This window comes from Canis lupus, chromosome 22 (genome assembly GCF_011100685.1).
Source record: "Canis lupus familiaris isolate Mischka breed German Shepherd chromosome 22, alternate assembly UU_Cfam_GSD_1.0, whole genome shotgun sequence".
In the NCBI taxonomy this organism is placed as follows: domain Eukaryota; kingdom Metazoa; phylum Chordata; class Mammalia; order Carnivora; family Canidae; genus Canis; species Canis lupus.
Window position 1 is genome coordinate 24389653 of NC_049243.1, and position 16913 is coordinate 24406565.

The window sequence follows — 16913 nt, forward strand, 5'->3', positions numbered from 1 at the left end:
GAGCCCTGGGAATATTTGGCTCCAGTTTATTGGGAGTTTCATGGCTCCGGGAAGATACTTCCCTGCAGTTCTAGACAATCAAGGCAATTAGGAGCTTAGACTCCAAAAAGAGAATAGCAGGGCATTGTTGCTTGTCCCCTATATGCATTTGCTGAGATCTAACACATATCTGATGAGAGGCAGAAATCCAGGCAGAAGATGGCAGCTAAAATGCTAAAAATGAGGTAGAGCTCTTCCTTTAAATCTGCATTTGAAAATAAAAGGTTATTCAGGGCCACTGTGGAGGGCCAGCTCTTATGTAAAGATTGAAAACAAACCAGGAGAACAGCAGCTCTCACAAATACTGCCTTTTAGTCTCCAATCAATCCAATCCTGATTTGGAAGAAGGGTTTTCCTCTTACTCAAGTGTCTGCCAAAAGGAATTTCTCTCTGAGACAACTTCATGTTATCCACAATCTCTATTTTAATATACAAGAGGCATCATTCTTCCAGAATTGCCAAGTAATGCTACGTTCTCTATTACAAATTTACAGTAAATGTAAAATATTATCATTATGCCTCTTAAAAATAAAAGGATCACATCATAAACTTTAAACTATATAATATAGGTGGGCAGCCCGGGTGGCTCAGTAGTTTAGTGCCACCTTCGGCCCAGGGCCTGATCCTGGAGACCCACAGGATCGAGTCCCATGTCAGGCTCCCTGCGTGGAGCCTGCTTCTGTCTCTGCCTCTCTCTCTGTGTGTCTCTCATGAATAAATAAATAAAATCTTAAAATAAAATAAATATATAATATAGGCAATTCGCTGAAATAAATTTTATAATAATTAGAAAAGAATAATACGTCATTCTATATCATTAGGTACATGATTTTATACATAAAAATTCAATTTACAAAAAACTCAGTTTCACTCTTAGGAAGAGAAATATAAACATAATGATAAGAATATGTACATTTGTCATTGTACATTTTTTTCTATCACACTAGAAAATTTTTATTTTTTTAAGGCAGAAAATTGATTGCAAAGGCACTTAAACTGGCATTATTATATAATTTGAGGATGCCATAAATTCTTACAAACTTTCTAGAAAGAAATAGGCTCATCTGTCACAACAACATTACCTTCCTACCCAGTAATATTTCTCTAGAAATCTTTATAAAGAACACTCAAAGGTTAGGAAAAACTCTTAATACATGCAGATACTAATGATGGCACTATTATTATTTTTTAAAGATTTTATCATTTATTCAGGAGAGAGAGAGAGAGAGAGGCAGAGGGAGAAGCAGGTTCCATGCAGGAAGCCTGATGTGGGACTTGATCTGGGGTCCCCAGTCCCCAGGATCAGGCCCTGGGCCGAAGGCAGGTGCCAAACTGCTGAGCCACCCAGGGATCCCCTATGATGGCATTATTTTCAGTAAAAAGAATTGGATCCCACCAAGTGTTTAAAACAGGATTAAACTCAAACTGTGGCATTTCCATGTAAGATATGATGTATTTTAAAATTGTAATGAAATATAAATTTACACATAAAGGGAAAATTAACAAGGCAGGAAACAACAAATGTTGGAGAGGATGCGGAGAAAAGGGAACCCTCATACACTGTTGGTGGGAATGTGAACTGGTGCAGCCACTCTGGAAAACTGTGTGGAGGTTCCTCAAAGAGTTAAAAATATACCTGCCCTACGACCCAGCAATTGCACTGTTGGGGATTTACCCCAAAGATACAAATGCAATGAAACGCTGGGACACCTGCACCCCGATGTTTATAGCAGCAATGGCCATGATAGCCAAACTGTGGAAGGAGCCTCGGTGTCCAACGAAAGATGAATGGATAAAGAAGATGTGGTTTATGTATACAATGGAATATTACTCAGCTATTAGAAACGACAAATACCCACCATTTGCTTCGACGTGGATGGAACTGGAGGGTATTATGCTGAGTGAAGTAAGCCAGTCGGAGAAGGACAAACATTATATGTTCTCATTCATTTGGGGAATATAAATAATAGTGAAAGGGAATATAAGGGAAGGGAGAAGAAATGTGTGGGAAATATCAGAAAGGGAGACAGAACGTAAAGACTGCTAACTCTGGGAAACGAACTAGGGGTGGTAGAAGGGGAGGAGGGCGGGGGGTGGGAGTGAATGGGTGACGGGCACTGGGGGTTATTCTGTATGTTAGTAAATTGAACACCAATAAAAAATAAATTAAAAAAAAATTACACATAAAATATAAATAATGAATAAAAGCAACAAAAATAACAATTTTAAAGATTATAAATCTACATATATTTATATTTAGATACCTATCTAGATAATCACAGAGGCATATGAAGACAAATGTTGATAGATATATCTCTAAATAAATATAGATAGATAGTTATGGCTGTACACAATCACACATATACATAGAAATTTGAGAAAGGAAATACACTGTTCTATTAAAATTGATGAATTTTATTATTCCTAAATGATTATGATTATACTTTAGTGATAAGCTGATTTTTCTTATCTATGCTATTATATATTTATCAGATTTTCAATTCGTACATTAGTAGACAGAAGAAATTAACTCCAAAAAAATACTGTTTTGATCAATACAAAACGAAACTATTCTTGTTTCTAAGGAATTGTCTAATAATCAGTCAATATCAGAATGCAATTCCAATAAAAATATTTTGATGCAAATATTTTCTGTTAACCACTACTGCCAAATTTTATTTCATAGCTTATATAAATCATACATAAATGTAAGTCAATGTAAACACTTGGAAGTAATTAGTGTTTTACCTTTAAATCAACTTTCTAAAATATTTATGATGATTACTGTGTGATTTGTAATAAAGTTCTTACCAAAATAACAGCAAATTGATCAATATAATTTACTTCATTAATTTAAATCTGCATTTGATTTCAGTTGACATTATTTAAAAAAACTTTTTCGTTATAAAAACAGCTTGTATTTATTGCCTTTTTAAAAATCATATTTAATTTTATGTCCCCTCATTTCTCAATTCATAGTAGAACAAATATGAATATTATAATAATGTTTTAATTGGCTTTAAAATATGCTATAAATTACTACATTCTTAAAGATTTATTTTTCAGCATTTTCCTGTTCTAAGAGTAAATTAAATTATACTTTCTAAACACACTGCAAATTTCTATTTATGGCTTGATTCTTTTTTCTGTTTGATTCATCATTTTTGAATGTTCATATTAGCATAAAAAGCATTTACCATACACGTGATATAAATATGTTATTTATATGAATATCTAAATCCCACTTTAGGTCATATCCCTGTTATTTCACAGAACCCTGATAGTCTCATGTCTCCAAAGTTCCTAAGTTGCTTGGCCTTGTTCCAAATTAGGAAGGTCAGCCCAGGTTTCTGCTGAGTCCCCTGAGAGGCCCTTTTTTACCAACTGTGTTGGAATGCCTTGATGCAATTTAGTTTAATCTCTTTACATAATACTTCATGTCACTTAATGAATATAATTTATACCAAAATGGATATAAAGTATTTGAATAGGCATCTCTCTGATTCTGACAAATTGCTTTCTCCACTAGGAACATCACCAGCCTTCCAAGACCTCTTGTGGTTTCAAATCAGAATTGATCCTCTAAAGTGTCTCACTGAAGCCCACTGTGCTTCTCCTCCACTAACAACCATGCTTTCATTTCTCTACTGTCCATAATCAGGTATAAAGGATTTGTCTCCATTTTTTTTTGAAGATGTCACTTTTCTTCAACTGTAAAACTTCGTATTTGATGTACCTGCAGTCTGGAACTTACCAGCAAGACCATCCTTCCATTTCAATAAGGTATTAAAGTAATCCCTAATAAATCTTTAGATTTCTGCTAGAAAAACAACAAGAACAGACACTTTTTCTACACTTCCTTACTTTTCTAGACTAGAACAGGTTTGCTCCACAGGCATTATACTCATTCTACTTGCAATTCCCTTCTTGTAACATTGATTTGCAAGTATTTTGTATACTATCTGTTTTCCTGGATTAACTTGGTAGCTCTGTGAGGTTAGGTTTATATTCATAATATTCACCACAGTACGCAAGTTCTTAGCACATAAAATACTTTCATCAGTACTGAATGTGTATATATATAATATATATATGACTTTTTTTGTACATATATATATATATGACTATGAGAAGAGAGAGAGGAGAGGCCAGTGCTCTGAATTTTCATGTCTATGGAAAATCTGCAAGTATTTTATCCATAGTTTATTGATTTCATTTGATATCTTAGTAATTATGGAACTGAAGAGGAATCCCAACGAAATGTTTATATGGCCCTTTATAAGACACAATATAAGTATGTCAATAACTTCAAAAAACCACACTATTACATATATATTATTTTTTCATATTAATTATGCCAAGTAAATTCTATTTTTTGTTTTTTTCTTCTGATTATTCTTTTTTTCTTTTTACATTTTATTCCCTTTTCCTCATTACCTTCCAAGAAAACAAAATTTTAAGATAAAATCTTAATGCCTATTTAAAGATAAAAGTTAATAAGCTGTAGAAAGCACTATTAAAGCAGTAGTAAAAGCATGATACAAATAGGAGAGATTACCGTGAAAATGTTCTATTTGCTCTTGAAATCCCTTGAAACATTGGGCTTTTATGTTTCTGCTTCACTAGGAAAAATAGGTTCTCTGAGGTTTGGTATTAAGTATCAGATTTTTATCTAAGTTTACGGGATATTAACATCTCATCTTGATAGGGCTAAGGATATGGTAAAAATTTCTTAAAGTTCCTTCAAATAATTTTTTCCCATCATATTACTGATTTAATGTAGAATATCTGTTTAAACCTCCTGTATTATATTATGTTAAGCCTCTACCTTACCGAATATGTGTAACAATAACTAAATTGTTGCTGTTATTCGATTCTAAAGTGAAAGAGACTCAGAATCCCTAAGATCAATTTTTTAAAGAATTTAAAAAAGACTGCTTAAAGAAATTAAAAAGCTGTCAACAGTTTAACTCAGTAAACTCCATAGTCTCATAGTCTTTTATGCTATAACAATTTAAAGTCATCAGATTTTAATATGCAAATTTAGTCATGTTGTTTGATTCCTTAATTATATAGTAATTTTTATACCTATTTTAATTTGTGTTTATTATTCACTCCTAATCAGAGGCAAATGAGGTTCAATACTCTTCATCCACCTCCTCCTCCTTCTCCCTCTTTTACCTCCTCTTCCTCTTCTTTTTCTTCAGAAACTTTCTTAGTTTGAAAAAATTTCTTTGGAATTTTAGTACAAGTTCTGACAATTTTTTGATCAGATTTGTATTTGATAAAATGTTTTCTATTTCACCACCTTACAAAAGAGGGTTTTGAGCCACTCTTTGTGAAACCCTCTGATATGTTCTCTTATGTAATAACATATGCTAAAGACTTAGGAAAAATTGGAAGAAGAGAAGGAGAGAGAGAGAGGTGAATGCCATTTCCCTACTTCTTAAAGCAAAAGGTTATTTATTCCCTTTAACTGACAGTTGTATATATAATATATAATATATATATATAATATATATAACATACATATAAATATAAAATCTCTAGTACTCTTTTAATGTGATGATTACTAAAAGTCAGTGTCCCAAGAAATAGGAATTAAACTTCTGAAAAAAATTTAAACTAGTGAAAACCCACCTAATGGCCACAAGAGCTTCAGGACAGACAAAAATATGGAAATATGTGTCTTTCCCTATTGATCACATGAATTGTTTATTTAGGTAATAAATAAACTGTTGTTTTGGGATTTCACTTCACAGTGGTGGAAGTAAGTTTCATTGCTTCCTTCTTTTAAAACAAATTTATGAGAGAGAGAGAGAGAGAGACAAAAGAGAGAGAGCACATGGGGAAGAGCAGAAGGACAGGGACAAGAAGACAGCACTGAGTATGGAGCCCAAGGTAGGGCTCAATTCCAGGACCCTGAGATCAAGACCCTAACTGAAACCAAGAATTGGAGGCTTAATAGACTGAGCCACCCAGACGTCCCTTGTTCCTTCCTTCTAATTCTTTAATAACAAAGTTCTTCAATACAGATCAAAGATGTAACCCACAGTCTATAGTTGCCAACTATAACTTTTATATGTACATTAAACATATTGAGGATTTGGGGCACCTTGCTCAGTGGGGAGTCTGCTTCTCCCTGTCTTTTTGCCCCTCCTGCCCACTTGTGTACTCTCTCTCTCTCCCTCTCAAATAAGAAAAAAAATTAAAATATATATATTGTGGATAATTCTATCACTCATCAGATGCAAATATATGACAATTATATTATTTGTCTTATGTAACCACAGGACAATGGGGGCCTTTTGAAGGCCCAAATTGGAATTACAATTAAGTTTGTAAAATATAACTGCTGCAATTATCACACTCATGTATGTTGTCTATTTGCCTGGTTTCTATATGAGATTCTAAATGCCTCAAAAGAAACTCTCTTCTTCATAATATTGCTCTCGGCAAGCATGTGCCTGGCACATTACATTTTCTTTGCTTAGAATTGAAATGTAGTTGTCAATGTATCCAACACATTATTTGGCCTGTGTTTTGCAAGTAACTGCTTTAAATCCCCTTTTCATTTCAAGGAAGTCTGGCATGTAATGCACATGAGATAAAGGATTTAAAGATAAATAATAAGCAGAAGCAGCACATGCAGACTGAAAAAAAAAGATATTCTTTAATTTTTTCCCTTTATATTAAATCTTAATGTATAAAGCATGTGAGATTTGTTGGTATTATACAGATTATGATATTAAAATGGTGCCATGGTATGATACCGGGTATGTATTATATAGAGATCAAGAATTGTATACCTTTGTTGTTATCCATTCCTCCTACAGCATATAGAGTTCCAACCGTAGATTTTCTAGGCTTAGTTCTTGGACTTTGCATTAAAGTTCTTCTTTCTGGCAACAGATGATATTTCATTGCTTCCAGAATCAGCTTTTGACATTCCAGATCATTCTTAAATAATGCATGGTTTTCTAGGTCAGCCAATATCTGTGAATAATACATAATCTCTGTTAATGTTTTTATAGGAATAAGTATATAATATCAGTAGTTAAAATTAGAAACTCAATGCCTATGATATTACCCCTATATTGAGAAGGATGCAAAGTATAATAAGAATTAATTACATTGACAAATAAAAATAAATATGAGTAAAATGGAAGGCTTCCATGAAAAATGGAATGGATTTTATTTTATATTCAATTCAATTTATTATCATTTTATTACATAGGGCATAAAATAACTTCTAGAGATCACTTTTTCCATTCCCTTTCCTCTTCTGAAACCTGTTTATAAATTGAAAATAGTTGCCTGTGTTGGCCATAAACCTGTGTAGAGAAAGAAATTTTAAAATATCTTTCAACAAATTCATTGTAACAATCTTCATAAACATTCACATATTTAAGATAGTCCCCTTAAATTAAAAAAAAAAATCAGAGGCACCTGGGTGGCTCGGTGGTTGAGCGTCTGCGTTTGGCTCCGGTCATGATCCCAGGGTCCTGGGATCAAGTTCCAAATCAGACTTTCTGCAGGTAGCCTTCTTCTCCCCCTTCCTATGTCTCTGAGCCTCACACTATGTCTCTCATGAATAAATAAATAAAATCGTTTTAAAAAATCAATAAAAATGAAACCAATTGTCCTTATCTCTTTAAGTATGCAAGCAGCTAGAAAGTTGTATAGTAAACAAAGTAAAGTTTCCAATAGTGAAATTTAAAAATTTTATACCAAAAAGTCCAGCACCCGAGGGAGGAATAGAGTATGATCAGATATTTGAAGCTATATTATTTTCCTCTTTTGCTACACCAGGGTTTCATCCCCCCAAATTCTTCTGTGTACATTTCTATGAATATATCCAAAATATCTTTTTTTTCCCTCTTCTTCTATTTCTCTTTAGATTCTCTCTCTCTTTTTTTTTTTTCTGGGATTCTTTCAATATCACTTCTTTTTCTTAATAAATCAATGTTTCATATCAAGTGACACTTAAATCTGTCACATAGATTTAGAAAATTAAGAAGTTAAAAATTTAATATTAATACACTGACCTTTTGTTCCACATCAATAAGACACTTTACCAAATCTGTACACACACAGATATATATATACATATTGAGTGAATGAGGTAATATATGATAGTGGCATATAACTAAATAATTAATTTTAACATTGTAACCTTAATTAAGTAAATTTATTTAGCCATCATGATATATACATTGTTAGAGGTGACAAGAAAAACATAAAACACATGAGATAACGTATTAACGTGAGAAAGAACAATAGCTCTGAGGCTGAATGAGGAATGTAATGTATAGGGCTTCCAAAATACTTTGGAATACAGAAGGGAAGATATTCAATTAAATTCTTGGCTACGTTGAACTTTTTGTATACTGAAATCTTAGTTGCCTTCCTACCCACTTTCATTCTGAACGTTAATCAAGGAAAAACAATTTTTTTTTTTTTTTTTAGTATGGAATAGGACAGCAGATCTCTGATGGATTTTTTAAAGACTATCTTTTACTCTTTCAGTAATTAAAAAAAATTAAGACGTAAGAGAATATCTATTTCTAAGAAGACCCTAGTGGTCTTTATAAAGTGAAAGAAAAAATATATTTTGATATGACTTTTGGTCATCTGTGTATCAAAGTATAATTTTTCTACATTTAAACCTTTTCCTTTCCTTAAAAGGAAAACAATTAGCTTTTCCAATGATAAATGTAGATATGGATGAACTTGGTTCCCATTAATTCTTCTTTTTTTCTCCTCTTCTCTCCCTTTTTCACCTTTTTGGAGAAATTTTGGGATTAATTGATCACAAGAAATCATTCTTTTTTTTATTAGGAGCGCACTCCAGGAGTATCTTATCCAGTTAAGTATCAAATAAAAGGGGTAAAAAGAAAAAAAAATAAAAAAAAAAATTCAAAAGATATATTCTTCATTTCTACATTTTTTTTGGAAAACTATATTTCATAATCAAAAAGTTTAAATGGAAGTGTGAGTAAGTGGTTAGGTTTTAGGTAAACAGATTCATGGCATAGATGTAAAGATTTTAAATTTTTAGATTTAAATATCTTTAAATCTAAAGATGTTTAGATTTTAAAATTTGACATATGAGTACGTGTCATTTACATTAAAAAGGATTCATACATTATTCCTGATATGTAGATGACTCTTTTAACTAATTAAAGTGGACTAGTTTTAGCTTAAAAGTACCTCTAATGCCTTCTTTTTTATTTTGTTGCCATGTACAAATAAGGCTAAGACAATATTTAAATAAATACAAGACTTGGGTTTAATTTCTTATATTTTAATCTTTAAACAAATGTGCACATTAGTTTTATGGGTCCAATAAGGTATAATTAGTTTAGTAAACAGTTTAAGATCACCAAGATATAAAATTGTTTAAAGAAATTTCAATAAGTTGTATCTTTTATAATGATTCAGTCTTGTGAGCTCTTGTAATCCTACATATAAAAAAGACAGTTGTTAGCTTGCATTATAGTTTTTATTTCTTCAGTAAACTTTACAATAGGTGAATATTAAATTAATTTGTTAAGGTTAATTTTTTAATACCTTTTAGTATTGGTCACTAGAATACTTCTAACTTTCGTTAGATATATTGGTCACTGAAATATTTTTAACTTTTCCTGGTACCTTATTTTATAAATATAAAATGGACATAGATTAAGAGATTGAATGACATTATAAAGCTAATATTAAAAATATTAATTTCATAATCTACTCAAATAGCTATATATGTATTTCTAAACATACAATGCAAAGATAAATAAGGATTCTTTCAAATTTTTCATAAAAAATAAGTATAAGTAATTATAAAAGAAAACTTGAGGAATTTCACCAAAATACAGTATCAGAAGATAGTCAACCCTAAGTGCTTAATTTATAATACTTTCAAATTATATTTTTAAAGAGAAATTAATTGTTCATGGATCATAGATTTATGCACAATGAAAAATATTATAAATTATTTCAAAATATGACAAGGAAGATATACAAAATAAAACTAAAATTTGTAATTTATTTCTTTAATTTTTTTTTATTTTTTAATTTTTATTTATGATAGTCACAGAGAGAGAGAGAGAGAGGCAGAGACATAGGCAGAGGGAGAAGCAGGCTCCATGCACCGGGAGCCCAATGTGGGATTCGATCCCGGGTCTCCAGGATCGCGCCCTTGGCCAAAGGCAGGCGCTAAACCACTGCACCACCCAGGGATCCCTGTAATTTATTTCTTTAAAATAGCAAAGGTATTCTGTTCTTAAATAATTTTTTCCCTTTATTAACAAAGCATTGTGTAGTATTTCTTAGTTGTGGCATATCCCTAATCATTTGGCAATTTTTAAATTTTATTTTATTTTTTAATTGAATTATTTATAAATGAAATATACATATAAAATATTTATATATTTATATATAAAATATATTTATAAATATATTGTTTTTACTTATTGTGTATTGACTGTGTCTATATTTCATCTCCTCTGACAACACTTTTTAGTATCATATTTCATCCCAAATTAAAACAAATTCAGACAAATAAAATGGTTAAGCTGTCTTTTAAACTTGAGCTATCTTTAGATTTCTTGCAGTGACCCAAGATTAACACAAGTATTGCTCCTCCCTATAAAATGAAAAATAGTTTTTTTTATATTCTTCAATTTTTAATGAAATCTAAACTATTGTGACAGCTTTGCCACTAAAATTTACACAATATATCAATATTTTGATAATTATATACTACTTAGAAACATACTCATGTTTATATACAAGGATTTGTACAATAATTGCCTACAAATTAGATTTTGTTCCTAGGATACTATCAACCATACATACCTCTTCCAGTCAAGCATGATCATAATACTTATTTTACAACTTAAATTCTTGGATGTTTCACACAATTTTCACTGTTAGAACAATCATTGACTACATCATTATAAATTGTGTATTAAACCTCAAGAAAAGATCTTACTCTCTACAAACAATAATGTTTCAGAATATTTTGTCAATAAAAAGATATCAGAAATTAAAATATCTGTGACTCAATAAGAAGAACAGAATAGTGTATATTAACAATTAACAGGGAGGCTCAGTGGTTGAGCATCTGCCTTTGGCTGGGGGTGTGATCCCCAGTCCCGGGATTGAGTTCCACATCAAGCCCCCGCAGGGAGCCTACTTCTCCCTCTGCCTATGTCTCTGCCTCTCTCTCTCTGTGTGTCTCATGAATAAATAAATAAAATCTTAAAAAAAAAAAAAACAATTAACATTACATAAAATTCTAATGGGTTGATCTGTGTCAGTCAGGCAGTTCCTTTGCAAATATACCCTAACTCCTGATCACCTTGGTAGGCTTTCCTTGTGACTAAATAATGATCCACAAATTAAAGGACAAACCTGTAGCTGCAGAATGAACATATTCAAGAAACATGTATGGTATTCAGAATTCACTAATGTGAAAAATCAGAATAATTTATTCATTGATAGCTAGAATTCTAGACAATAACTTTGTTAGAGCATTCCAGTGTACAGTAATTTCATGAATTTTGATTAGACTAGTTCTTTGCAATTGTGTGTAGTAAAGTATTATTATTGTCTTTTTGCATACTCTTCTTAAAGTTCCATTGACTTTATTACTCACTACACTTTGGTGGGAGGGGGAAGAAATTCAACTATTAAAACAATTATTTCTTAAAAATGATCATTAATGTGTCATTAAAATGCCAATAATTTCATTAATATGGTTTGAGAAATTGAACCACATGCTGAAAATAGCCACGTTTAGCAACATGAAAATATTGATGAATGCTCTAATTCTATATATTTACACAGAGACACTCCTCAAACTCCAGTTTTTCAAGAGTATTTATATGAATTTACTTCAAATGCTTGCAATAAATTGGAAGTTATGACTCTAAAAAAGTATTGTTTCATGAAAATGGAATGCATTATTCAAGTATCTAGTTAGCATTGTTTTTCCAACCTTCGAATAAGAAAATAGAATAAATTGTTGTATCATTCAGAAAAAATTGTCTCCTTTCTGTATATTTTTCCTTAATATGTCAAAAAAATGCTATCTTGGTTAGAATCTTTGTCATGATTCTCTGCACTAAATTGCATGTATATATACTTCTTTAACATTGTAAACGACTCTTTCTTATATCATAAGCAAACAAAATCAAATGCATTGATTTATCTGTGCTACATGACCTACTCTTCTAATTACATAAAGGGCATACTATTCTAATTTTATAGTAAAAGTCAAAATATTTATATTATAAAAATTTGCATTACAGACTTTAAAAACATCATAAAATAGTGTTATTTAGAAGATATAAATTACAGTAATAAACTCCTGTCATGTTAATGGCTAGAAACAAGAATATATATTGTAAGCTATTTCTTAAGGAAGAGTAATGCTGCATGAATGAAGACATAATTTGAAAGGCAACATGACTAATAGGATCTGTGCAAAGCATAGCAAATACATCTATACCTTCCACCTGGTCAGGAAGTCCATTGGAATATGGAATGCAATAATAGAAAACACCTAAAGTAAGATAAATTTAAACTTACTATGGACCAAAGGAAGTATTAACTCTTCCAACACTATATCCTTGGGCTATCAAGGTTATGAAAACATCCTTACATTCATAACAGTGCGACATTTCATATACCTCATATTATTTCATAATATTTCAAACCTTTGTTTTGCTCCTGGGTGTTGTGCTAAAAAAATCTACTCACGAAATCTGAATCTATAAAACAAAATTGATTCCTATTAGAAGTGACAGTCCTTAGAGAACAAGTGACAGTTTCATATATAGTCTTTCAAGTTTTCTGCTTGACGAAATGAATAGGATGAATGATAAAATATTATCATATACCATAAGCTGCAAGGAAAAGTGATTTTCTACTTCAGTATTTTATAAATAGGTTTGATACAATAAATTTTCAGGTATTTTTATTAAGCAGTTTCTAAGACAGAAACAATGATTTAATGAGCACATTCAGTGCTAAATAAGCTCTGAGCCTGTTTAATAGTCAGTATACGGCGCTGGTGAAAGGAGAGTTATCAGAGAACTCCGTAGCAACATAATAAATGGTGAGCTCCTGGTAGTGTTATTCTGCTTTGCGAAGGAAGATACAAGCTGCCTCATGCCTAGAGAGGTTTTCTGTATGTTTCCTCCCTCTCAGATTTTCAAAGACAGATATAGAAGAAAATGGACAATTACTTTGAAAACTTGGAATAGAAGTTAGTTGGTAAGCCAGTACTCACAGAGCCTCATCGGCTATTATTTGAGTCTCTGCTGTGGCTGGAACAACCTAAGCTTGCAATAGAGGAGCTAGCTCAGCTGTAGCCAGGATATCAATCTGCAGCCTGAAAGAAACTCATTGATATGAGTAGATAGGTCTTTTTAGTACAGTTAAAACCCCATTTATATCTGATGAAAATAATTTTGGCAAAGGATAGAATCATGACGTATTAAGAGATGGATATATCTTCCTATCCTTTCTACTGGCATAATCACTATTCTGGCTAATATATATTGAATATATTATTTATATTCTGGTTAAGCTATATGGAGATATTATTTATATTTTGAAATAAATGAAAAAGTGGATAGAGTGGAGCTTTCTATGTCTTTTTCTGTGCTGTCATTTCAAAACAAAAACAGAAATTACTGACATGCTGCTGCTTACATCAGATATATCTGAATAACTCATACTCAAGTATTTGAGGAACAAGAAGAAACCATCTACAAAATAAGGATCAGGCTAATTAATTTTGTTCTGGATACAGAATACTCAGAATTCTGAATATTTGATTGCCTTAAGTTGAAAAATAATTGGTGGAGCTGACAGTACAAATAAAGAAGAATAATGACATAATCACAATGAGTAGAGATCATCAAATAAACTCAAATAATAGCACATATCATATATCACTGATAGCAGCTGATAGCAGTTATTAGTGACAAAAGGATGGGGTTTAATGCTGCTATAATTTATAATTAATTTTTAGTTATTTAATATAGATTTGCTACTCTATAGGTAACTTGAAAGCTCAAATTTTCTCAAATTGAAATAAGTTATTGCATGTCCTGCATGAACATCATCTTCATCCAGAAAAATTTCATTGCATCCGAGGTGGGCTCTGGACTTTGCACACATTCATTCATTCATTCATTCATGTAACAAATATGTAGTCAGCAACTATTTTGTGCCAGGTGCTATATAATAGGTCCCGGATATCTGCAATCTCTCTCACCACTAATCCGTTCTATTCAAGCCTACCCTCCTACCCACCTCTTAGAATGCTTTTGTTAATTTACTCACATCTAGCTATATTCTAAAGCTAGCATCTATATAGCATCTAGCTATATTCTAACACATTAGTTTATTATTGCTTCCAGGACATTATTCAATATCCTCAGACTAGCAGGCCAAAAATTCTATAATACAACTCGATTTTAGCTATTCAGTCACTCTCTGAGATACCCTACATATATTTTTTTTTCCTGTATTTCATATTTTAGCTCTTCAGACCTCTTTCCTCTGATCTGAATGGATCCTGTCATTTTTTAGAGTAATATTGGTAATGCCTTTTCCCTTTGCAGCTTCTATTAAAATATGACCTAATCTTCAGGGTCCAGTGTACATTCTATTATTATTTCCATGAGGACTTATCTAATTGTTAAGATCACAATTGACACAATTTGTTTTATTGGTCATATCAGACTTTAATCAGTTGACATCTGTGTAGTCATTTAAGGGCTTCATATGCATGCTAGTCATAAACTTGTAGGAAATCAGAAAAAATTTCTGAGTTGATACCTCTTGTTGAGTACCACTAATAAGATTACAGGCTCTTAGGAATTGCTCAATAACTATTTAAGTGAGTGATCATTTATGCTGATTACAGCATGTATTAATTTATTTTAAATAAGAAATCTAGTATTGAAGTTTGAAAATATATAATGTATAGGCAGAAAGATATCCAATATCACATCTCAAATTACATGCATAAATTAATCATCTTCATAAATGTTTATGGTCTTTCAGAAACACCTCTGCTTAACAACCAACCAAATATCTATATTCCTAAATAAGTGATCCCAGACTCAGCTGATGGCATGAGCTTATTTCCAGTCATAGTCAATAGCAAAATTCTATTACACAAATAATTTGGGCTCTTGGACATTACTCTAAGGTGATTTGATTTGTAACCAAGAAGCACTAAACTTGGATGTTCCACTGACAATTCAAACTCACACAGTTAAGTCTAAACTTATTCTTTACCATTACATTCTTCTTCCTGTATTGACTTATGCCTTCTATTTTTTATTGTTGGTTTACAGTATTTCTTTACATATACTTCTGTTTTAAGCTAATTCTATTTAAGCTGACTGAAAAATTTTGGAAAATACAGTATATGAATAAATATTCTCAAAATGTGTCTTTCTTACTGAGATCCCTTCATAATTCAGTCAAGCCTTAATCCATTGATAATTCTATTTCTAAATGTTTATCTTCTTACTCAAGTCCATTCAAAAGAATCATCTAAAACTGTTGATTATTATAATACTGCCATTCTATCTTTACATTCCACTATTCCCTTCTCTTTCCAAAAGCCACTTTGCCAGTTAATATTAACTCTTTTCTGAATTTTTGAAAAAGACTACAAGTTTTAATTCTTCTATGTGGCATAAGAAATCATTTATGCAGAATTCAGATCACTCCCTCATAGTATCCTAAAACATATACATTCATCATTTACTGTCTTACTGTCTTGTTACAATTCCTTGCATTACAATTGAAAGTATTTTCTAATGTGACTTAAAATACCTAGTTTAGTCTCATTTCTCACTGTATCTCTGATCAACCTTCTGCTTTGATATGGCTGTTCTATTTACTATCCCCCATTTTAAGAATTTCTTTATTGCATCTTTAATGTGACTTTTCATCTTGGAACTCTCTGAGTCTTAGTTGAATGTTCTTGTTTTATCTGTGTTTTCAATGAACTTTCAAAGTTTCTGTCTTTTCATATATAAATGAAACTTCTTTCTTAATTCATTATTTAGTACTCTACTGTTTATACTTAGTAATTACCAGTAGAAAAGCTGTTTTTATCTTATTTTTATGGATTTGTAGGTAGCTGTCTCCTTCCTAAATATTAATTGTATTTATTTGAATTTTAAAGGTAAAACCTGGAAGAGTATATCTTTCTAAAATTCTGCTATATGTCACTTATTTTGCAAGGAGATAATTGGAAAAGGACATGTTCAAATGTATGTGGATTTCCTCATGAGAAACTATTATTTGTGTGTATGCTTCTTTTAGCTCTTTCACAAAAACATTTCTGATTGGGAAATAGCAGGTCATAGTAGCTAGCAAGCCATCTTAGCCATCTTTGTGAAGAATGAGACATGGACTCAAACTGATGTACATTGCACATTTATGCTTTTTGAGGATACCATGACTCTTATGAGAGATTTGCTTAATCAGTAGCATTGGATTAACTAAGGCATTCTTAACTTTTGAGTTGTATGAAGTAGTCATTCTCTGCATTTTAAGTAGGTATTGGGCTGTGTCTGTCTAAAAATATCATAAATAAGAACATTATCACAGTATTTGGTAAATATTTATTTATTTATTTATTTTTATTAAGATTTTTTATTTATTTATTCATGAGAGACAGAGAGAGAGAGAGAGAGATAGGCAGAGACACAGGCTGAGGGAGAAGAAGCCTCCATGCAGGGAGCCCCACGTGGGACTCGATCCCAGGTCTCCGGGATCATACCCTGGGCTGAAGGTGGAGCTAAACTGCTGAACCACCTGGGCTGCCCAATATTTCTGAT

General features: G+C 31.6%; 1 protein-coding gene across 1 annotated transcript in view; it reads right to left on the reverse strand.

Moving 5' to 3' along the window:
• KLHL1 (kelch like family member 1) overlaps positions 1 to 16913 on the reverse strand; it is a 370435-nt gene that overhangs the window by 99870 nt on the left and 253652 nt on the right. Inside the window, exon 6 of the mRNA XM_038569718.1 lies at positions 6849 to 7035. Within this exon, the coding sequence (XP_038425646.1) occupies positions 6849 to 7035 (187 nt within the window). The remainder of the gene's footprint in view (positions 1 to 6848; positions 7036 to 16913) is intronic.